Below are 24,222 nucleotides of genomic sequence, written 5' to 3' on the forward strand. Positions count from 1 at the left end.
AGCTTGGAAGCTTTTAGAAATCTGACTCGCACTAGAAACCCCCACTGGAACTTTTTACAACGAGCGGGGTAAGAGACAACATCGCCTACAGTCGTACTTGCAAAGCCGGATGAAACATCAAGATATCCATGGATGATGTATCATGTATGTACTGTAGTCATCCCGATCACGCAATCGCCAACGAAGAATCTTACCACCTCTAATACATATTCTACTGTTATGCAGCCAGAATACGGAGAAAAAGCATTGCGAAATTTCACATTTCTACCTGCTTAGCAGTACCTCTCTAACCTTAGTACCTACACATATAAGTTTACGTTATAGCTCATCTAGCTAGATATATTCCCAATCGGGTTTGAATCTACTTGCGTCATTGGTCCACAGACTAGCCGGCTTTTTTTTCGTGGTAGTAAAAAGGGGACATCATCCAATCAACTTCTACTTCACATATAACGCATAACTACATAGGAGGCTCACAAACTCATCCTTGCCACTGTCCACCACCTACCTTGTTATCCGCCATATTGATGGGTAGGATCCTGCTTCCAGGAGATCATCCATAATCACATCACCTGGTCGTTTCCCTCTCCGCAACACAAATCGGCAGAGCGTCGTAGTAACCTGGGATGGCGGTTGTGTTGGCACCGTGTGCTAACAGCAACGCAATCAGGGGCAGGTATAACTTTGACGTCGCTCGGGAGGGAGGTGTTTCGCCCTTGGAGGGGAGATTAGTGCCAGCCGACGGCCTTCAGCAAGACTTTCCACAGTCTCCTTAGATCCCTCCGGGAGATGGGATAGCGGAGAGCTATTTTGGGTGCCAATGGCTGCCTGTTCTCCTTTCCATGTGCAATATTAGGGGCTGTAGACTCCTCGGGTTCCAAAAGAGCCCTTAACCTTGTGAGGACTATTTTGAAGTTTGGCATTCAGCAGCTATGGGTAGCAAGCTGGCTTGTGGCAATGCAGTATATTTTCTCAGGTATGACAGGAGAACTCACAATGCTACTACAAGAAATCTCGATGCTGTTCACGGGGGTCTATAGAACAGTTGGTTCAGGCATGGTCACCTGGTGGATTCAAGATGGGAATGTTAGAGAGCCCGCGAGAGGATCATGCTAACGAAAGGGCAGTGAAATGCCATATTCTACGACAATAATGGCATCAAAAAATCTATGATCACCCACAGGGATGGATCTCAGACCAGGAATTCCACTTCGGAGATGGAAGGGGATTGCGTAAAAGAGGCATGTTAATTTCTAACATTGAACCGACCAACCCAAAGGCGGTGAAATGGATAGATGTTTTCATGATGAAGGGCAAGCGAAGTTGAAAATGATATAGGATCTATCATCCATGAGGTATAATAAAACATTGTGAATTGTGAACAGGAGATAGCTTTATCATCTGTTGTGATATTTCAATATTCCTTGACTTGGAATTCTTGTATTTCGGCACTGTGTGGCTTAATCGACAGATGATGCGCAGTTTGCTCCTGTTGATCTTCTCTCTCCCTTCCGTCATGAAATTCCATCATGAATTATTTGTCATTTGTCAGATGATGATGGTTAGTGGTTTTCATAAAAAGTGGCATAAATAAAATTCATGGTTTTAGACCTAGGTAACTTAGTTACTACATATGTACTAGGTCAGTAGTATATGGTTATCGATAGGGTAAAGTTTGGAGCTATGACCACACATATTCAATTTACGCGTGTACCGCGTCGTTTTCATATTAACTACCCTTTTCGCGTTTGCGCGTCTTTTAAGTCGAAGAAAAAGGGCGCTTGGCCTGATTATTCGGCTTGGATTGTTAGTTTAGTACGATTCAGCCATTCAACCCTGCACTTTGTAGCCTCGATTCTTACACAATCATCAAACTTTCCTCTACAATTAACTAACATTGATTGAGTCTGAACTATCCTACCCCCGGTCTGCCCAATTATCGCAACCTATCACCATCACCATCACCACCACCACTATCACCACTACTTCGAATCCTTCAAGGTCTCTTTTTTCGTTATGAATTGATGCGAGTATTTTAATTGAAAATATTGAAAATCCATATTAAGTCTATTTCAATCTCTTTGGTGCAATCTTGCATAATCATACGCTTCACAAAAATTTACTCTTCACATTTTATATAATATTTCTTCGGCCTTCCTAACTCATTCCAATTGATTTGGCCCCGATTGGGCCCAAACCCGTCGTCATGGCTAAAGACGCTGTTGTCGCAGCTCCTGCTGCTGCTGGTCCTGGCCCTGGCATATACAGTGCAACATATAGTGGTGTATGTACATTTCCACATTAATCGCATTGTCTATCGCAAGCGAATAATATACTTGTTGCTTATGATATCGATCCTCATTGCCCATCCTCCATCCACCCCGTCCACTCGTGACTTAGTACTCGCCGTAACCACTGAACCCTAAACTGATAACCTTGGACGACAGATTCCCGTTTACGAATTCCAGTTTGGCGCAGACCTCAAGGAACATGTTATGCGGCGAAGACAAGACAATTGGATCAATGCGACGCACATACTGAAGGCCGCAGGTTTCGATAAGCCTGCTCGAACTAGAATCCTCGAGCGCGAGGTCCAGAAGGACGTACATGAAAAGATTCAAGGTGGCTATGGAAAATATCAAGGTACCTGGATACCTCTAGAGGCTGGAGAACAACTCGCGCGGCGAAACAACGTTTACGACCGCCTTCGCCTCATATTCGAGTTTACACCAGGCAACCAAAGTCCTCCTCCAGCACCCCGCCATACCAGTAAACCTAAGGCACCTAGGAAGCCTGCTGTACCAAAATGGGGCAAAGGTCTGAACCTTCCTCCTCAACTATTCCATTTCATATTTGCCCATTGCTAAGATGTCCCATACAGGTGCTCCCCCGCCCCCTTCAGACATTGAGAGTGTCAGTCAGCAACTTAACGAGGACGATACGCCCGACAACGCTACTGTCGCCTCGGTGTCCTACATGGCTGAAGATGATCGCCATGATGTGGCGCATTACCCTACTGGCCCTCCCGGTCCTACTGGTCCTGCTAATAGCCGTAACAAGAGAAAGCGCGAGGAGGCCATACAAGATCTCACGGAGCAACAACACGCTGTCTATGGCGATGAGTTACTCGACTACTTCCTTATTTCTCGCCAAGAGACTCCCACCTTCCGTCCCGAGCCCCCTCCTAATTTCCAACCCGACTGGCCGATCGATACAGAGAAGCATACTGCTCTCCATTGGGCTAGCTCCATGGGCGATGTGGATGTTATCAAGCAGTTGAAGCGATTTGGGGCGAACCTAGGTGTACGAAATCGCAAGGGCGAGACCCCCTTCATGCGATCTGTTAATTTCACCAACTGCTACGATAAACAGACCTTCCCAGTCGTTATGAAGGAACTATGGGACACCATTGACCAACGCGATGACTTGGGATGTACCGTCATTCATCATGCGGCCACCAACATGAGCGGCCGACTTACAAGCACTTCTTGCTGCCGCTACTACTTGGACAATCTTCTCAACAAGCTACAGGAAACATATGACCCGAACCTTGTTCAGCACCTCATTGATGCTCAAGATCATGCCGGCAACACCGCGCTACATCTAGCAGCCAAGTCGAAGGCCCGCAAATGCATCCGAGCCCTCCTAGGTCGTGGTGCTTCCACAGACATCCCCAACGCTGAAGGAATCCGAGCAGAAGATCTGATCAAGGAACTGAATGCTACAAAGAATCCCAAGGAGCGGCTACCGCAGCGTTCATCGTCGCCATTCGCGCCTGAATCCCAACGCCAAGTATCTTTCCGCGACTCTCTTGCCGAGTTGCTTAATAAAAACGCTCTCTCGTTTAGCTCTGAGGCCGCGACGAAATTCCAGAGTAATATTACTCCAATGTTAATAGATAAAATCCAGGACTTTGCCCAGATCTACGATGAAGAATGGAAAGAGAAGAACGACGCTGAACAAGAGGCCCGCCGTATCTATGCAAACACTCAAAACGAACTGGCCGTAGTTCGTGAACAAATCGGAGAGCTCAACTCGCAGCTAGAGTCACCGGAGTCGGCTTCCAAAACCGTTGGCGACGCCGCCATGTTACAGCAGCAAATCCTTTCTCTCCTCGCAACTCAAAGCCGGTACCACGTCAAAACGTCCGTCGACCAAATCCTATCTATGATGAACGGCGAAGGGGACGATTCTTACGAGGAGCGAATGAAGCTGGCCCAGGAGCTTAAGGAGCTCGTCGAGGAGCAGCGAGGCGTCGAGAAAGAGTACGTAGATGCTCTGGCTGCCGCCGGCAACGTCGAGAAGATCGACAAGTACCGACGGCTGCTGAAGCAGTGCCTCGATCCCGAGGCTGCGGAGAACTTGGACTCGAGCCTTGATGACCTGATCGAGATGATGGAGGAGGAACGTAGTGAGGGACTCTCCGGTATCCATAGTCAGGGTGACTCTATGCTATGATAATCCAATCTTACTCTACTTTACGGCCGGCGGAGATAGTCGGTTGGTTTGGGGAGGGATTTTGCCTTTTTTTTTTCGAGTTTATCTTTCCGTTCAGTCAGTCAGTCAAGTCAGTTGGCTACATAAGTCACGCGGTAACGTCTCTTGATGTCATATGGATACCAATCAATGTGTACCTAGGTTCATGCGTTCTGGCGAAGTTGGCGTTTTTTTTTTCTTCTGTGGAGTTTTCTTTTTCGAGTAATCATGTTTTTTTTCTTAGGGAAGGGAAAGGATTGATTATTCAGTTGACCTCATGAGCAATATGGATGAAGGGTGAAGGGAGGGGGGAGGACTTTTGACGCTTCAGAGATGAAATCAATCGATCAATTACCTACCTAATCACCCCAAAACAATAAATGTCCCGTTGACTCGTTCTCTACAGTAGGTAGGTATTCTTTCTTTCTGCTTATGCTATAACGCTATGTATGTACGTGATCTATCATTTGTTTTTCCTGTTACCGATGTAGGAGTTATTGGGTAGGTTAGGTAAGTAGTTACATAGGTAATGATGTTCGTCACAGCTGGGCTACCCAAAAAAAAAAAAAGGCCAGAAAATAGAACATCATCCGACTCTGATGCCAGCTGAAAAGAAAAAAGAAACCCCCCCAATACTTAACCGGCTACAACGGGTAAGCTGATGCAGACAGACAGACAGGACTAGGTCAGACTAGTAGGTAGTTGCATAGCTACCTAGGTACTCAGGTCAGTAGGCGCTTTTTCTACGAGGAAACGAAACGATGTGGATGGAACGGGATCCTTTTCAGCTACCTACTAGGTTAGGTTAGATACGTAAGTAAGGTACTAGGTAGGCTATGTAGGTTCATGTAAGCACTGGAGGTGTTTATCTGGGTGCCTACGAAGGAGGTATGTAGGTAGGTAGGTAGGTAGGTAAGGAAAAGCTATTAGCTAGCTAACCTAGGTAGATAGGTAGGTTTGTACGCTTTCTTCCTGTATATCCCACGCACTAATTATTAAATTGTATGTTTTGGATGGAAGGAGGGAAGGGGGGAAGGAGGGAAGGAAGGAAACGGAGAAGGAGCCTGCGAGTGCTTTCGCATGCGCCTGTTGTTGGGTAGTTTTCTTTTCTTTTTTTTTTCTTTTACTTGCCTTGCTTTACGTAGGTATCTACCTACCCTTTGTCGGGCCCTTATATCTATCTACCTGGGTAGATAGATGGATGGATACCTTACACACAGAGGCACATTCGCACATACCTACCTACGTATGTATGTATGTCTGTATGTACCTAAGAAATAAGTAGGTGCCTAATCATCAGAGATCAGGCAGAGACCGGCAGACGGGTGACGGGTGACGGTGATCTAGGATCCGATGCCAACGGGATAGAAATTGTGCGGCGACAAACGCATCCATCTCCATTTGAACCCGCGATGCTGAAAGAAAGAAAGAAAGAAAGGAAGGAAGGAAGATGATGATACAACATTCTTGGCTTCAGCTTCAGCTTCGTCGTTTCCCTTGCCCCCCTTTCCCCTTTTTATCAGATCCCCGCACTTCGCGAAGGGAGTGGCTTTGTTGTGGCACACAGCTTGTAGCTGCAGTGTCACGGGCGGCAGGTATGTACGTATGTATGTATGTATGCGAGCCATTTCGTGTTCATACCTAGGTTAGGTAGGTAGGTATCTACCTACATCGGGAGATTTTCGTCATGTAGTTCTGAGCTGAAAACCCTTAGGGATACGAAAGGGGCAATATGTACCTAACTACCTAGGTATGCTATGCTTAACCGATGCATAAGATTGGGGCAGTGTAACCGATCCCTCGGGTCGACATGTGATAGCTAGCTACCTATGTACCTAGGTATATATAGGAGCCAGCCAGCCTCGTGCAGGTCTAAGACGACGACGACCTTCCGTATGATATTGGATGTGTGGGAACCTCGGTTTAGGTATCCCCGATGTGTACCAAGCTACCTCCAGAAGGTCTATAGGATTGGCCCTAGGTAGAGAAACAGCGATATATCTTTGTCGCCCCTACCACAGCATCGAGAACCGGAACTGTCAGTACAACCTCGGTATATCATAGCAAGCAACCTAATCTCGTCGCATCTCGCCGTATCTCGCTCCAGCAGGCGATCTCTCGTGGCTAGGGTTCTCTAGGATGGCGAAGATGCCTAGGTAGAAACACCGAGTGCATTACACAAAGGTAGTATACAGAGGCAGTTTACCCAGGTAGGTAGGTAGGTAGGTAGGCATATTGAGATAGTAGTATGCCTCCGAGTGCCAGTACGAGGCAAAAGGGTCTGGCGAGAAATAGTCCACGATACCTAGGTAGTCTACTAGGTAGCGCACATGGGGTTCTGATATCGGAGGCGCTTACTTAGTTTTGGGAAATGGCTGAGGTCGTCACAGCTGGATAACACATACTGGGTATCTATACAGCACTAGTTGGCTTATGGCGGCCTTCTGTCGGAAGGGAAGTACTGTAGGGGAGATGATATATGGGGAGGGTATCATGGCTCGTGGCACGTGGCTCAAGTTGCTGGTGTTGAGAGAAGGAACAAATTGGTGATATTCTTTCTTCGTAAGACGAGCTAGCATCCCCTAGCTTAGATAGGTAGGGGGTAGGCTGACGGGCTGTGGAACCTGAGTGACAGCAGGTAGGGGTTCTCGTAGGTGAGGATGTCACCATTTTAGTGTATTATGGTTAGCGAGATTGGCGCCGACGACAAGTCACGATGGTTTGCCATCTTGTTGTGCAAGGAAACAGAAGGTTGACCACCCACCTAAGATACATAGGTAGGTAGGTCGTCGATCGCGAAAGCGAAAGCGGCGTAGATAGAGATATTCAAGTGAATATATCGCCGATAGGATGACCCTAACGGGGTCTGGCTGTAATATCTTTCCTCGCGTTCGGAACCGTTTTAGTCGACGATGGGGGTTCTTCTGTAGGGCTGTCGTGCGAAGATCGGGAAGCTCAGAAAACCTAGGGCTTGGCTGACCACCCTCATGACACATTACTGTAGGGGGCGTATGTTTCGGTTACTTGGGTGGACATCTAGGTAGATAGATACATTTATCTAATATGTTTCTACGCAGATGTGAGCCCAGGGTGATTGCATATATGATAACTCCTAGGTGAGTAGAGAATATAACAGTCATGACTTTGGGAGGTTAACTTCGTCACTTCTCAGTTACCTGTTAGGCTATGGATGTATGAAGTTCAAATATAGGTAGTACATAAAGCAAAGATCAGACCACTTACAAAAGTATCTCAGATGCTGATGCTCACATCGCTTGTTACGATAAGATCTTGACGCAGATAATGTCGTGCGTGCTTTGTTGGCACCAACAGGCCAAGCCATGGGAAGAAACCCGACAGACGTCTTCCCTCGGGAGTACCCGCCGAGGCAAGATAACGAGGGATGGTTACTTACCCCCCAAGTATGACACATATATTCGCCAGAAACATATGTATCTAATCCTAGCGAAGTCAAAATGTCAGTAAGTTCTAACCCCCCGCGTCTGTCTGACTGCTGGAGGCGGCCCGAGAAGGCATTGGTGTGGATGTCAAATACTTGGCTGATGTGATTTTAGATTACATCCATACTTACCTATGTACAATAGATCTAACTTACTTACCCATGTAATCACACTTGAGAAAGACGGGGACGATATGTTCTCAGACTAACATCCCCCGTGCTAGCTGGTAATGTAGGTAGTTTCGTAGGGCTAACGCCCACGCGAGCTGTCAAAATTGACAACAATGTCTTGACGCCTCCTTTTCGCATGTAACCCACCTCTTATGGATTCGCTTACTCCTAGGTTAGTACCTATAGTTAGTATATATATATGTGTGCAACTGGGAATCAAAGCCCGTGCTGTGACGGATCTAGTATCTGTGCCCCAAGGTCAGATGAACCTAGATCAACTTGATCCCGGTGCCTCAAAAAAGGCTCAGGTCTTAGTCCTTCTGCCCCAATATTGCGGGCCGTTGCGGCGTTTACCAAGTCACCGAGCTGCACGAGGTATCGGTGACGAAAGACTATTATGAGCGCCGAAGAAATAGGAGACTGCCACTAGTTATGCCGTCGTGTCGCGTGGCAGTCAGCAAGTACGGGGTCTACCTCGGTGATCGCACGGGATTGTATTAGATATACTATAAAATACGCTTGAATATTAGCGAAATAAGACTGTCCTCTTAAAAGACGCTACGTAATACGGTGTTTGCATGCAAAAGCCGTTGCATAACAACAATATAAGTGATGATTTAGATTGTGCTGGTGTCGTATACGGGCACAGGGAGGATGTCCAGGTGCTGAACGATGGATCGACGACCTCGCATCACCCCAATTGATACCTGAGTTTCTCAGTAGGTATACAGACAAGGAATGCTTAGAATGGTGGGTTCGATATGCTTCTGCAGTACCTGTGGCATGCAAGAGATGTCAATCATACGTGGGAACGTGCCGTAACAGGTCCACGTCATCCAGCCCCCAAGATGTAGGTCGTAAATGAGGCAACATGAGACGCTGCTTTACGAGGACTAGAAGCTTTGAACGTATTACTTATTAGTACAACCGGCATATGGGGTAATGCGAATGTTATGGTGGTATCTGCCTACAAGCCTAGTAGTCAGTATATGACCTACCTAGAATTTCAGCAGTTATACTTCCAACCTGCCGGCAAGTACTGTAGCTCGATATCTCCAGTATTAGTTAGGATGATTGGGACGTAAATAACTCCTGGATTTGTCAGCCAGTCTGCTCAACACTGAGAATGTATAACAATGCCTACCTAGGTAAATATATGTGCTGATTCAGCGAACGCTAGGTACCTAGTCTTTGGTTGATGTCAGACCAGGGTCATTTATCATAGGATCCTAGTCGTCAAAGCTCCAGGGCTATGACCTACAAGAGGCCAACGCTAGGTATCCGCTGTTTATTCGGAATAGTCGGCCTGGTTATGGTCGCCAAACCAGACTCTAACTGTATCCGTGGCGAATCTGGCGATAGCCCTAGGGGTTAGTTGTTTATTATAATATCACTAAAACTTGTCTCAAATAGGAGGAATCTCCGTCATGAGTTTAAATACCTAGCCAGCTATGTACCTATAAGCGCATAGTGGATAGGTGGACATTTTCATACCCGACGACTACCCAGCGATGGTAAGAGCTCTCCTTAGAGATGAAGATTTTGTTGATGGAATAAGCATGAGGGTACTTGTACAGTAAAAAGTCATTGCAGCAGAGTGTGAACAACAATGAACTTGGGTAGGAGCCACATATGCTTGTCAATGCGTGTGCCACGCCCTCGGGTTCGCATCCATATATACTACAGTCATAACAGTTGAGAAGAGGTCGAATGATTTCAGCATTATCAACTGGAGAAATAAGCTGATTGTATCATATTTGATGCTCCAACGTCTTAAAGTCTAGACGATTAATTGGTCTCTTGTTCCGAAAGCACGAAACTACAAGACACTGGCACGGATGTCATTTTTGAAATGGGCGACGCCATAGTCAGCTGGCTGGCCATGTTGGCCATCAAATCGTAAATGAGCCAGTAGGACAAGATTATTCAAGAAGCAGCTCGACTCGGGTAGGTCGGATCGAAGAAGAGAGCCCTCCTCAATCCGCATGGTTAGAGCCACGCAAGTGTCTACCTTGTGAAAAGTGGTGAGAAACCAGAGTTAGGTATAAAGTTCGACGAACAGCATCAGCGTAAGTGGAGATGGAGGATCGATAGATATCACGTGTTCATAATTCAGGCGGAACATGCTCGCCATCGAGCAACGTATGGGCAGCGGTGGGACTTTGACAAGTACGCACGAAAATGAAGTCGGCTGCAATCTACCTTGTGTGATAGCTGGTGAAAGGACGTCGATATAAAGGTGGACTTGGGTCGATTGATATTCCACGCTTGAGATTGGCAGATAAATGCAGGCTACGTTGGACATTGTTAGTTGTGATACAGCAGTACGATATTCGGATTCGCATGTGACGCAGTGTTTGCTTTGTCTATGACCTTAGACAAGGGCGTTGGCGGATGACAGCGTGACCAATGTGACTAATCAGATTTCGAGTGGTTGAGAATCGGAAATGCAGTGTAGTGGATCAAACATAGGATCTACGAGCCTAAATCTCGTAGGGCTGAGAGATTCTGCTTGCAGCACGCGAGCTCATATTGAGGAATCATTGGCGACCGGGGTTTGCCAGTGGAGCAGTCTCAATAAAATGTACATAGTAGATTGGTACTGTACATGATAAGCGGGCGTATGTGATGACAATTGGGCCCTTCAGCCGCGGATGATGTATTTGAACTATTGGAAGGGGTTTTTAAGCGCCGACTGACATAACATCTGCCGTAACTGTATCCCATAAGCAGGAGGAGAAGAGAACTCGATGCTTGGTAAGATAGAGCAGTAAAATTTGCCGCCGATCTTGTCTAAGAATGCTTTCGGAACCGATAGGAAACCTTTCCAAGTCACTAGACTAGAATAAATGAAATAGTGTCAGTACTAGGTATATACGGTGATCTGATATCTGTGAATGCGACACGATTCTGGTAGCTCGTGTTAGGTTGACAGATCTGTGTGGTAATCTAGTGTTTGGCCATCGCGATAGGACGGTCAACAATCGAGACAACCAAGCTAGAGAACCCGTCTTTTACTGCAACGTGGCGGCGGTGGGCTGTGCCTCTCAGCTTTCACTAGTGTTGACTGGATGAGATGAGTTTGGTATTTCTACTTTCGCCTTCGCTTGTGAGAGCCTTGTGCCGAGAATCATCACTGATGCCGATGGCCTCAGCTTGCGCGTCCTCACGACATATTAGGTTGCAACTTTGCCATCGTAAATACCCCCGAAGGACTGGTAACTGGGTCACAGCTGCGTATCAGAGAAGCGGTGTGGTGTTAGACCGAAAGGCTAAGTTGAAAACGGGCTAAAGAGCCTAAGTAGTACCCAGTATCCATCAAGATATGGATATGTAGGAAAACTTGCAGGATGTCGATTTTTCCGAGCCAAGAGAAGCCTCGTCGATTTTAAGGGGTCGATGGCAATGGTACCTGGACTTACTTATTTAAAGGGATAACTATTAATTAGGTGAAACATACCTCTTTAACATTATCACCGACCAGTAGACAGAGAGGAATTGGTTGGAGATACGCGAAAGGCGGCGACATGTTTCGCTTGCCACATTTTAATAGCGTAGCCGCTCTCAGCTCATCATGTGTACTAATTTGGTAGGTTAGGTCCATATATAGGTAGTTGGCCAAGGCTGCTACCTATTATATGTATATGTATAATGTACGTATGAAAGTAAACGAAGATTAGAAAAAGAAAAGAAAAGAAAAAGCAAACTAGGACGAGAGCACTCCGTAATCACTACCTAGGTAGGTAGCTGCATACTGTTGCTGTTAGATGTGACATTGACAACCTTGAATTAAGACGGCTTGGATACTAGGTAGTTTTTATGGGGGGGGGGAGGTTGTATTGGCTGAAGTCAAAGTAAAGAATCTTGGATCTTAACGAGAAAAGAAAAATAACTATCAAGCACTTGAAAGTTGAGGTGAAGAAAAGAAATTTGAACTTGAACCTTAAGGTTGCAGGGCCTGTTTAACTGAAGTGGGGCTACAGGGCTAATTACTCCAGTTTGATGGTCACCTGGGCACATGAGTTTAGGTAGTACCTACTACCTACTACCTACTAGGTACTACCTAGTACTAGGTTGGCAGGCAGTTGCCGAATTCCTTCCCATTACACTCATACATGTAGCACCTGCAAACATCATCCACATCCCGAGGCAACATGGCGGACAACATGGCAGGCACCATGGAGCAGGCTGCAGGGCCTTTTCAGGGGCCTACATGCATAGTAATGTGTTAGGGCTGTGCTACGGCTGTCTAGGGTTAACTCTAGCTTCCAACCTGGAAAGTTCCAAGGCTCCCTCTTAGAAGTTCCGTAACTGGTCGGTTTGTGCCGATTCCACTATAAGTTTCGCCCCCAGGTACCAATGGCCACTATTTCGACTTTTACGTCTTGGGTTTTCATAATCCAGCCTCTCACAAGCTTTCGTAACAGTCCTACGCATCTCGTGTGCAACGCTTTCCAAGATTCATGTTAATTCAATGTTGATTCATCATCGTCATTAGCCACCTACGGATGTAACCAAGATCCATCCACTATCGACGACCAACGGCACTTTCATCATCCACTACCGACGAAGACAATATTTGCTCTTGTTTACCCAAAAGTTGTTCACCCAATGACTTCCGCGCCGCTCGAGCGCATTAACAAACCTCCTCTTATAGCAAGGTACGTGCATATCGTACATAGCACTCCCTGAGCGATCTGTATTGTACATACTACATACTAGTGCAGGTAGGTATACCTAACGCATCTTAAGACGACGGTAAAGATAGTTAGTCCTTGGCGAGCTTGCACTTACGTACATGACATGATCACACATCACTTACAGGTCGCCAGCGAGCTAGAATTCATGTCACTGGGCAGCTACATTAACATCGCATACGTACCTACTTAGTACCTACCTACGTAACTATATGTAGGTACATAGATTTCTTATTTGCACGTCACTGATAACTATAGAACAGTTTTCCTCAAAGCTATGTAGGTAACTAACCTATGGTACGTTTTGAAGCGACACCAGGCGTCAGATCTCAACTACTACATCCTAACATACAGTAATAGTCCCTTGCGTATCATGAATTTGGGCCACTTAATCTAACTAACCTAGAATCCTCGTATTCTACATTATGATCACTAATAGTTCGAGGAGGGACCACTAGTCAAATGCCTCGCAAACCGTTTCCTCTAGTTATCAACATATCTCCTCTTTTATCCTTCTCATGTCTAGGTACACATCTTCCCAAGACACGTTCCTCTTACCTAGTAATAACGCCAACTTCGCGCTACCAGCTATCCCCGGTCTTTCGGCACCGGGGGATCGACCACGACTGGGCAGTTAGGGCCGCATAGGGCTCACCTCAGCTGAACCTGGTTTACCACATTAGTGACGAGGTGGGTTGGTAAAAATGGAGCTAACTCGTTCCAGGAGTCCCCCTTTGTGGTCAAATCTTGACACACCAACGGCCATCACAAGGTCTAAAGAATCTATTGGATATCACTGACATGTTCGATCTTTGTTCCCAAGCAACAACACCCATCTGTCTTGGTCCGGGTACCATCTTTCAGCTTAGATCCTGTGTTGATGTCTCTCGGTGTCTCTCGGTAGACTTGTCCCGCTGCTTCATAGTACCAAATCTCCAGGAACCTTAACTACACTAATGAGGCGCTCCACCCAACACGCACAGCCTCTTTTTTAACGACGATCGTACTGTGCATAACTACATTGTTCTATCAGCTATCCACAACCTTGCAAGACTAGGGTTAGGCGCATATTTTAGGGGACTAGATGGAAGGTAGAGGACTAGACTGCTCACATGCCGTGCATATTTAGGGCATTCTACCTCCTTTTTTCGACCGCTTATTGGATCCTTTTCCAGCCGTGACGAGGGGAACAGATATCCGATTCTCCCCCCATCTAGCGTGTGTGCTACAGACCACCAGTCTTATTATTTATGGCTCTACTATGTAGGCAGGTCGCAGGGGGTTATGAAGTTTTGCATTTGTGAATGGCTGATACTTAGTCTCTAACGTTACGGATCCTACGTCGTAGAAGACAGCATATTAACGCTCTTACATTTGTTACCTTCGTATCCGCATAAATAATGACCGAGTCTAAAGCTTCCCTGAGCTCAAGAACAAAGGATGACCGACCCCCTTTCGATGAGCAAAGACGAACCTTGAAGCTCTTAAGAGCCCCACAACACGTCCACCAAGACATGCAAAAGTCCGAGCCACTAGCAAAGCAAGTAAATCTCACTGGGCTGAAAACGGCAGGGGTCTCCATCTCAGTTCCTTAAGCCTTGGTTAGGCCGGTACAAATGGATGTTGTATTGACTCTGGAGTTCACGTCCCAGGATGTAGTTACATTTTCTCCTTGTCCCGTGGTACGACACAGGCCCGAAGTGCCCGGGCATATCCCGACTGAGCGGCCAAGCTTACGGTACCTCTGTTGTACTTCTCGTCCTCGCGTTGACCACGCATATCTACACGCCCTAGTAGATTTGCCCCAGTCCGTATGCACGATAGAGAAACGATCTATCGTGCAGCATGACTGCAGGGGATGTGTAAGTTCTGAGCATTATTTGTGGCCACTAGTACTGCTGATTTTGTTCCCCGTGATGACGGGAGTTCAAGCCTGCCATACATGCCGTTAACAATAACTATGCCGGCCTTGTCACATCTACAGTCGGCCAAGTGATAGGTAGATCCGGCCCGCGCTGTGCATAAGCAGAAAATGTATGCCTAAGTACATAATGGCGTTTCTGTTTCTGTCTATTTGTAAACAGGCCCAAGAGGCAAGCCGCCCAACATCCATCTATCATAGATTGAGGCTGACTTAAGAGGATGGCGGGGCTCGAAAAGGAAAGTAGCTCCTCTCCCTCTCCACTTACACCCACACCCTCCCCAGACGCCTGGCTCGTTTGCGTCTACAGCTGTACTTCAACCATTGATAGTCTAGACTCCTTGCTCTAGTCTTGTTTACGGGAGCTTGTATACCATGTAAATAGGTGATGCTTAGCCAAAGTATTCTCTTTATATATCTTTCTTCTTCCGTCCTTCATTACCTTCCAATACCTCGATGTTATCAAGGCACGTTCATTATATTCAACGCTCAGACGGTCCACCTGGAAATTCTTTGAGCCTGGCTCCAAACCATCAGGGTTATCGACCAAGCTATCTCCATCTTCTTGTTTACAGACGCGATTAACCCCCCTCCCTTTCCCTTGGGACCCCAAATTGTAAGCTGCTAGCGGGATTCCGTTGGTCGAACGTGTTGGCCAACCGAGTGGCCGCAACTCATATATCCTCTACGTATCGAGTAATTCAACTTGCACACATACATTAGCCTGTACTTCCCTTTGTTTCTGGCCTACAAGCCTGGCCGCTCCATGTTTGCGCGCACATCACCTTATTTTCCGAACGTCGTGGAGAGTCCCCGCTGAGTAAAACGGTAATCCTTGCTCGGTCCTGAGGTCGTTCCGATCGACAAGCTCGGCCCACTCTCCGGGCTTCCATACTAGTACGAGACACGTCGGTGAAGACCCGACCCTGACCCTAGACGGCGCAGGAGGCACTTTGTTATTAGTTTCCCTAACAAGCAACAATGCCCGCTGTCAATCTCCCCCAACAGCAGACCCATGGCGACGTCTTCTTATATCCGCCAGGGTCCCAGCTGCGGCTCTTATCTAGAGCCACTCTCACCTACGTCGGATTCGTAGTCCTCGGTGTGCTATTCCTCGCATTCAAGAGGAGATATAACTCTACTTCTCGAGCCCATATCAAACAGGTCGATTTTACAACATCTACTCTTCCAAGCCTCTCGTATTCGGAGAAATCACGTAGAGTTAACCTCCAGAGCGAAGCCATGTCTGTCAACCAACCATCGGGGGTCTCTCAAACAAAGATGGCTGGAAAGTTGAGTGATGGAGGGAAACAGCATACTCAGGATGGCCCTAAAGAGGAGGGCACGGAAGAAGGCCTCCAGGAAGGTGTGGTGTCTTCTACCAGCATAGATACAGGCACGCCGCTTACTTTCATGTCTGGTCTGCTGCCACCGCCGCTAACAGCACTTCCTGTCTCAACAGAAGTCAACAATTTTCAAGATCGTCGGCTCAGCATCGCCGCATCCACTATGGGTGATCTAGATACTAGCTTCTTCCATCAGCCAAACCCAGACTACACTTTGTCGCCCTCGTCAGATTCAACGTCGACCGCATTCACCCACAGCCAAGAATCACCTTCCATCCCAAGAAGAAGATCCTATGCAAAAATGTTACCTCTTAGTCCGGTTCATACTAACTCGGAGAGCGATGGCTTGTCCTTCTCGCCGAGTTCGTTCCCATCGTCGAGTCCCATCTTGCCACTCGCGCCACATGAGTCACTCGAGTCAAGGGAGATTAACGTTCAAGGTGAAATTATCTCGGTAATGGACGATTCAGGTGCCGAGTGGAAGCGACATACGCGCGTCTACGGTGGAGGCGTTTGCTTAGCTTGCCTCGCTTCTAGGGGCCAAGGGGGGTTTTACGGCGATAATGTTCCCCCTGAGCACCGTCGATAATTAACGGAAGGATCCTATGAGCGACGTGAGATCATTTCAGCATTCTAAGTCGGGAGAAGCGTGGCTTTTCGCCCCTTTAAAATGGATTAAGAGCATGGGCGGCGTCCCCGGAGGAGCTGGTGGTACTTCAAGGGTTCTTGCCGATTGGCTGCATTGTCAATTCACGGCGCATTCTCCCCCCCGCCCCCCCTTGAGCCGAGGTCTGGATAGTGTCGTTGGCGACAGTTCCTGAACTGTTATGGTAAATCTGTTATTTCATCAATCTTTACTAGATTCCTGGCCTGTGTAGGGAGCGTTCAGCGGCAGACGGATATGCCTATATTTCCTTCCCTCCCCCCCAATCTCAAGTTATGTTGGATGTATGGATTGGGGATAATGAAATTACTCTACTAACGCCCCTTATGACCATTTCCTTGCTCTTAAAATTACTTATATTTGTATATATATAATTGCCCCTGATATTTAGGTCGGGGTTGTTTAGAGTTATCGGTTTGCAAAAGCTCCCCTGTTTGAACAAGTTTTCTTATTCATTTTATCTCGTTTTCTTCAATGAAGTACCTGCCTATCTAATAGGTAGTAAGGGTACCTAGGTATTTACCTACCTATCCAGTATCTTTATCAACTCCTTTATACCTGCTTCTGGATATATTAAGTAAAAGCCCCTTCTTCTTTTCTATTATTACAATTCCTTGCTTATTGCGTGGAACGGCTTCGGTCACGCCGAGGGAATTTTTGGTATCGCGACGGATGGTTAGGTTCGGGGAATAACTGCGAAGTTGGCCTTTTCAGGGTGAGGCTCAGCCACCGGTTACCCTCGAACTTGGCCTCCTTTATGCGAAATACTTCATGCCTTCATGTTGATGAAGATGATTTTGACGTCATTTACACTTCACCTACACCAGCTGGCGAAATGAGAGGCCATCTTTTCTGTGGACGCTTATGCAAACTCCTGATCTACAAATCCTCACTTGACGATGGCCATAGCAGCTGCTTACTTTAGGCAGACGCATTCTCGCGACTCCCCTGTTTCGGCGAATCCCTTAGATACTCACATATTCCTCATGCGCAAACTACCTCGCCGTAGAACCACCGGCTCGTACAATAATCAAAACCTACTTGAGTGTGTGTCTGTAGGATAGAACTCTCCGTCCGCTCCGATTTGTGCAGGTGATTAACGGTTCCCAATAACTACTACAGCTTAACGAAATATGATAGCTCACCGATCCTCCAAATGAGGGATGGGGAACAGTTTGACCCCATGTACCGCGTCGTGCTTCCGAACGGGTTTAGGGCTGAATCTTGGATGCTTTTAATTAATCTTTCCCCAGGGGACCCTGTACTTCCATCCTTTTGGAGTCCCCAAGCGTATCGCGACCCTTGTGTTGATCACTTTTCGTCTATTCTACCGTGGCCGCTCCCACTCAAATAAGGAAAACAGATTTACGTTTCGGGCTGATTACACAGCGCAGCGAGGGAGGATTTCGCTTCGTTGACCGAACCATCTCACGTCATACTACCTAACTAGCCTACTAGGGAGACTTCTTTGATAGCAGGGTCCAGTCAAGGATTCCCAACCGCGCCGAGGACTTTCCATTTGAGGTCGAAGCCCACGCCGAGAGAGGGACGATATGAATATCCACACTGACCGAGATACTGAAGTTAAAATGCCGCTTCCATTTCTAGAAATTTTACAGGCTACCGGACCATGTAGCTAAAAGCGAATCAGGATGAAAAAGAAAAAGAAAAAGAAAAACGAAAGGGACTTTCCTTCATTTAAGGCAAGATATACGAAAGATAATGATCTGCCAACGAAACATCTTTTTTTTTTCGCACCCTGCCGCCGCAACGCAACGTTGCGGCTCAAGGGCCTCGCATTCGCTCATATAAGCCGGGTACCAGACGGTCGCACCCGAGGTTACTAACCCACGAGAAGCAAAATAGCGAGGCTAAAAGGACTACCTAGGTAGGTAGGTACCTACCTATGCTTGTGATATCAAACTCTAGTCTCAACATTACCCCACCCGTTCGTAACTTCGGCTGACTTCGTACCTAGCACACCGCCGAGATTTGCGGGATACGCGTGGGGATATAGAGAATTAATTACCCCGTAATTCTTTGAGCATAATTCTTTTCTCGGGCCTGGTCCCTTGCTCATGGCCTAACGTCGGCGTGGCGTCATTCGGACTCTTGCTTCTTCTTGCATGGGATCGGTCTGGTGTGGGGTGGACCACTCCGAGGTCCCCCCCCTCCTTTATATCTCGGAGACGAGGGCTTCGTTGTAGAAGGTGGCAGTTCTATATCAGCCAGTGCCTACCTAGGTATTCTACCTACCGACCTACCTAGTAGGGGGGGATGGGGGCTAGTCGAGCATCCAGAGGTTGCTCGTTTAACCTAGGGGCTTCCCCCCCCTTACTTGAGTACGTAGAGTAAAGAGAGGCCGAGTTCAGGGAAACAGCCCAACGCAGTAATTTCGGTCAGAATATATTTAAAGGATTGCCCCGTTATTAATGCAAGCCGCGCTTATGGCTCCAACGACTGCCTGCCATCCCGCCCGGGATATAAATCCAACAGGATAGCCCTATGTCTTTAGATCAACACCCGGCCGTATCGTTCTGTCACACCCCCTTTCCTTACCCCCTCAATGATCCCCCGCCTTCCTCTTTATAAGCTTGTGATGAGTTCTCGGCCGAGAAGGTAGGCGCGGGAAATACTTACCTACATAGGTACCTTACATACATACAAACATGCATACATGTGTATCCCAATGCCGACTCGAGCACATGACAGGACTCGAGAAGCGGTCGTCCCCCCTCCTTACGTGCATAGGTAGGTACCTACCGACCCAACAGTATCTAGCAGGGGGAAGACAGGGAGGTACAGGGAGGTAAATAGATGACGAGAATCTACCTATGTTCGTAAATGGAAACGAGGTGGAAGAAAGGTACCTGCCGCTAGGCAGATCCTCAAAGGGCCGGAGAAGGGACTCGTTGAAAAATGGAATATTGGTAGATACTAGGTACCTAAGTAGGTACCTAGATAGGTAGTTATCGTCGACGATGTTTCCGTTAGTATACCGGGTGAGTCACTCTTCTCCGCGATACATACCTAACTAGTAGGTAGGCACGGTGTGACCTAATCCGGTGCTATCTTACCCACCTGACATTGGGTAGGTAGGTAGGTAGGTGCATATTCTTTCTGATACGGTTGCTAGGTGTAAACTACCTACCTAGAAGTCACACGGCCATCACATAGACTTTCGGTTACTTTCTTTCCTATCAACTAGGGCATGAATAGCTGGAGTAAGAGATCATGGCGTGGTGCCTGAATAACCCCTCTGCTTTTGAGATATCGGGGCGGAGAGTGCTGGCCTGGATGAGTTCAGTTATAGGTACTATGTTTGCCTAATGGTATTTCGCCCCTCCTGGCGCTATAAGCCATGCTATAACTTGCCTATGTATGTGGACTTAGTCATTACTTAGCTCCGTGTCTGCCTGTGAATGAGCAATACCTACCTATCAGCTGCCCCTCTTTGCCATATCATATATACAGGTCACGGGTAGGAAGGTAGGAGCTCGTTTCTCTGAAAACGCGTAAGGCATTCCCACTATGATCTTCCTCGGTTTTCACGAAGCGCGGTTCTAGTCCGCTGGCCAGGAATCCCCCCCCCCCCCTAGCTGACCGGTAGACGGTCATGTTAGCGTGTCTTCGGCCACAATAATGACTACGCACGATCTTGGTGTGAGTCACGCTCGATCTGGAGGTGAAGTAGCTGGCTTGAGGAAGCTTAAACGTGTTAGGGTAGGGAAGTGTGGCCTTGTTCCTGTCTGCTGAACAGTTTTTCTAGGTATACTGATATATTTACTATGATATGCCTAAGGCCTCAACGCTCGAGCAGACCTTGGCAAGACAGTAATTATGTATGGCATACCTAACTATCTGTCTACCTAAAATAGGTCCCGAGGTAGGCAGATATCTGTGAGTTATCCGTTGGCTTTTACTCCGCTCCGTAGACACTGCGGGTATGGACCGAGCTAAGACTCTGGGTGTTTCTGCCATGCTTTGCTTGCTGGGCGCTGGACGCCGAACATTCGTGCCTTTCTCTCGTCAAATGGCTTAGGGCCAGAGGGTATAACGATACTTAGCCTCGATCAAGAGTACGCTATTGATAGGACTGCTTGCTGCTTGCTGGCTGCTTGAGCTTGACGTATCGTGTAGCATCTACTACAAGTCACCCATGACTAAGGCCTTTTCAGAAGAGGGTGTTGTGCTAGATAGTTCTAGTATGGGTTCCGGTTGGTTTGGAAAGGGGGACGGAGACGCATTGTTGAGTTATGATTACAAGTTATGGAGAGTTTGTTGGGAGTCGGCACACCCCTTTCTACTCGAACATTGGCTCGTACCTAGGACGGTACGTTCGAGGTACCGCCATGAGGCTACTCGATACAGTGGAGCGAGGTCGTCGATTCTGGAAGCTACGTATCTACATCTCCATAAGACCTGGGACGTTCCCGGATGTGCTACTTGCTGGTTAACCTACCTACCTATTGTTGGCAATATACGATCTCACTGGGGGAACTCTAGCCGGTACTGGCCCATTCATAGACGCTACACTAGCCCGTGACAATCTATCGACGATGATGGGTCTACTATAGTTACTTGGCTCCGTGACTTGTGGCACAGCATCGCTGTCAATACTGTGTATAGGTCCTCTACTACGGGGGAAAATAGGGTTGTCTAAGGCGTGGAGGCACCACATAGTTCGTGGGAAAACCCCCTTTCACCATAGCACATGCTTGCAAAGTAATGGAGATAGGTAGGTTGTCTGATATGTATACGCAATGACAACAAGGACTTGTCGCCGTTGAATTTGGGATGGAAGACTTCTTGATGTAGTTCTAGGCCGCTGCCTGGGACTACTATACCTTCCTACCTAACCTACCTACTTAAGTGCCTAAGTACACGTGTAGGAGCCAGATGCCCTCCCGCCACGTCGGGTCATACATCACGGTCAAGTCTGACCTATATCTCTCGGCATTCATGAGTCATATCCAGTGTGGGCTTGAAAATTTGCGATCTCCAGGATATCTCGTTCACAAGACCAGACCAATTACCAAACTCCCCATGCTCGGCAAGGCTTGATACCTACCTTCCTGGTAGCGATGTAAGTCATTTCTACATATGAACATCTTAGCCTGAGGGAATACTAGATTGGTGCTGGAGACGTATTAGTGGAGAGCGTCATGAGGCTCAATATCGTTTAATTACTAGTGATTCGCAAGGTCTTTCGATGGGTTCAGAGTGCTCAGGTACCTAACCTTAGTAGTCTTGGCGGCAGTAGACTCGCTAACGACGCATCGGTGCTATCGAAAGACTAGACGTAGAGAATTGAAAGCAGGTAACTATTGGTGTACTTACATACCTACCTACCTACCTACCGAGGTACCTACTTACTTATACCAGCCACTGCGATGAAGATACCAAACAGGAACGTTCCGGGTCAAGGAAAAGATGGGGGGAAACATCGTCGTGGAAATTTGCACGGGCTGGCTACCAGACTGTATTTATTTTGAATACCCTGGTTAAACGAGAACGAGGCGATCGGATATTTGAGATACAGCGTGCAAACTTGGTCCGATTAATTACATACATTTCGGATCCTGGTAGGGCTCGGTCCTTGATCGTATTCATTGAACGTCCACGCGGGCCATAAATGAGGCGAACTATAACTACGCCGTTTTTCGGACACATCCCTTTTTTCTTAATCGTAATTGTATTGTACAATCTTTAAATCGTGGCGGGAGGTGCTCGTGAATTGGAATGATTATGTACCTCGCGATTCGAATGGTATTGGAGAGAGAGTGTTGAGTTTGGCGTCATGCCGATAACGCAGGTCGACTTTTTGAATAGCACCAGTTCTAGTTATTGGTTCTTGATGCTGCGCACATGACCGGCGTCGCTGAAAGATCTCGGGCTGTGGCGTTGTGATGGCGTGTAGCAATGAGTGACACACATCTAGGCTACCTACTTGTACCTACCTATCGAACGGCCTGCTTCTATGTATCTACACATAGTTAGTTACCTACCTATGGGACTAGCAAGCATGTTCATAATGCAAAGTTTATCTTATATGAGGCTCTACTGTTGTCTTTGCGATATCACGTGGCCCCTGTTCGCTGGGAGAATATTTTGAGTACCCACACGAGATCGTGATTTTTATAGGCTTGGTGGTGTAGTACATATGTAGTTTCCTTGTAGTACCGGAGGTTATACACAGCCCTGAGCAAAGGATAGTTAAAGCAATACCTCTCCAGCATCGGGTACCTACATAATACAGTAATTCCTACCGGACCCCTACATACCTATAGCAGGTTAATAAGGGATGCAAGTGATGGCTGTCGCGCACGTGGAGGCTGCGGGCTTAGCGTAGGACTCGATTTCGATTCTCCCCGCAGAATAGCCCCCAAGAGGGAAAGATCCAGCCCTTTCCCTCCCTTCAACCACTTCGCGGCAACGACCGTCTGACCAACCAGCTCCCGCGCGTTCGACTAAACTTGGGCACTTTGCGCACGGCGAGTGGTTCTCGTTAGTGCCAAGGCTCATGGAACCTTCCAAAGCTAAACGGAGCCTGGCGAATAGGAGTCGCAAACGCGGGTTCGCCGCCGCCAATGGAGCCACGTATGTAGGTAGGTTTAAATAGTCACCTATGATTTACCTACCTACCCAGTCAGCTATGCTAGTTAGTAGTATTTATGTATGTATGGCACCAGCAAGCAATACTATGGTGGTAGTAGATTAGCCTGCCGTTGCCGCGTGCTGGACGGCCTGATGACGCTTGAGAGCGGTTTGGGGGACCGGTTCATTCGAATATTAAGCGCCGCGGCGTATGCGCAAGGGGATATTTGGTATTAGGGGTGGTTGCATTTTGGGATTGTGGGCTGCAGGTTACGCTTCCCAGGTTAGAAATGCTATTTATTTACCTACCTACATACGCACTAGGTATCTAGCTGCATATTTATATATTGCACGTACGACTGAATGCAGTGAGACCCGGATCTTGTGGCTGGGATTGCTTATTTTGAACTCGTCCGAGCAAGGGAAGAGATTGTCTGCAATTGTGAATATTTAGTAGGCGCTAGGTCAGGACGAGCAATTCCTGAAATACTTTATTATGATCATGACAGCTTAAGGAAGGGAGGGGCGCCATGTGGTTAGATTCCAGGCTGATATCAGATTTTGTTTCGATCAAAGATATCCGACAGCTTGGGTCATTGGTAGGTTGATAAAAGCAGGCCTCGGAAAAGGGTCAAGTTCAATTGTGAAATGGGAGTATGCGACGATTTTACGACCATCTGACGGGCCCATTAGCCGCGGATCCATGTGTATATGTATGTGCTTCGCTGTCTGGCGCCAATAGACGACGTCCCGATACCCTAGTGTATGTAGGTATGTACGAAGTATGCCTGCTTAACTCGTGGGTGTCCAAGGTTGGATTGCGGCGCATTTCAAGTCAACTTACTCCAACGGACTTTCTACTCTCTGACGGCCTTGTCTGCCGAAGGTCA

At 47.4% G+C, this 24,222-nt stretch overlaps 3 protein-coding genes across 3 annotated transcripts; all 3 read left to right on the plus strand.

The window, feature by feature from the left end:
• The first annotated feature begins 2,056 nt into the window (after positions 1 to 2,056).
• GGS25DRAFT_383009 (ANK-repeat protein MBP1) lies at positions 2,057 to 4,925 on the plus strand. Its single transcript, XM_049258280.1, has 3 exons — positions 2,057 to 2,284; positions 2,448 to 2,817; positions 2,882 to 4,925. Exons 1-3 carry the CDS (start codon positions 2,207 to 2,209, stop codon positions 4,456 to 4,458), a joined length of 2,025 nt encoding a protein of 674 aa, XP_049114955.1. The 5' UTR covers positions 2,057 to 2,206; the 3' UTR covers positions 4,459 to 4,925.
• Positions 4,926 to 15,706: 10,781 nt separating this feature from the next.
• On the plus strand, positions 15,707 to 16,660 carry GGS25DRAFT_523960 (uncharacterized protein; the record flags this gene model as incomplete). Its single annotated transcript, XM_049264516.1, has 1 exon — positions 15,707 to 16,660. The coding sequence occupies one exon, from the start codon at positions 15,707 to 15,709 to the stop codon at positions 16,658 to 16,660; it is 954 nt and encodes a 317-aa protein (XP_049114956.1).
• A 6,742-nt stretch (positions 16,661 to 23,402) lies between these two features.
• On the plus strand, positions 23,403 to 23,887 carry GGS25DRAFT_383308 (uncharacterized protein). Its single transcript, XM_049258281.1, has one exon. The coding sequence runs from the start codon at positions 23,544 to 23,546 to the stop codon at positions 23,784 to 23,786; it is 243 nt and encodes an 80-aa protein (XP_049114957.1). The 5' UTR covers positions 23,403 to 23,543; the 3' UTR covers positions 23,787 to 23,887.
• The last annotated feature ends 335 nt before the right edge of the window (positions 23,888 to 24,222 follow it).

Source organism: Hypoxylon fragiforme, assembly GCF_022984875.1.
Source record: "Hypoxylon fragiforme strain CBS 206.31 chromosome Unknown GGS25scaffold_7, whole genome shotgun sequence".
Taxonomy (NCBI): domain Eukaryota; kingdom Fungi; phylum Ascomycota; class Sordariomycetes; order Xylariales; family Hypoxylaceae; genus Hypoxylon; species Hypoxylon fragiforme.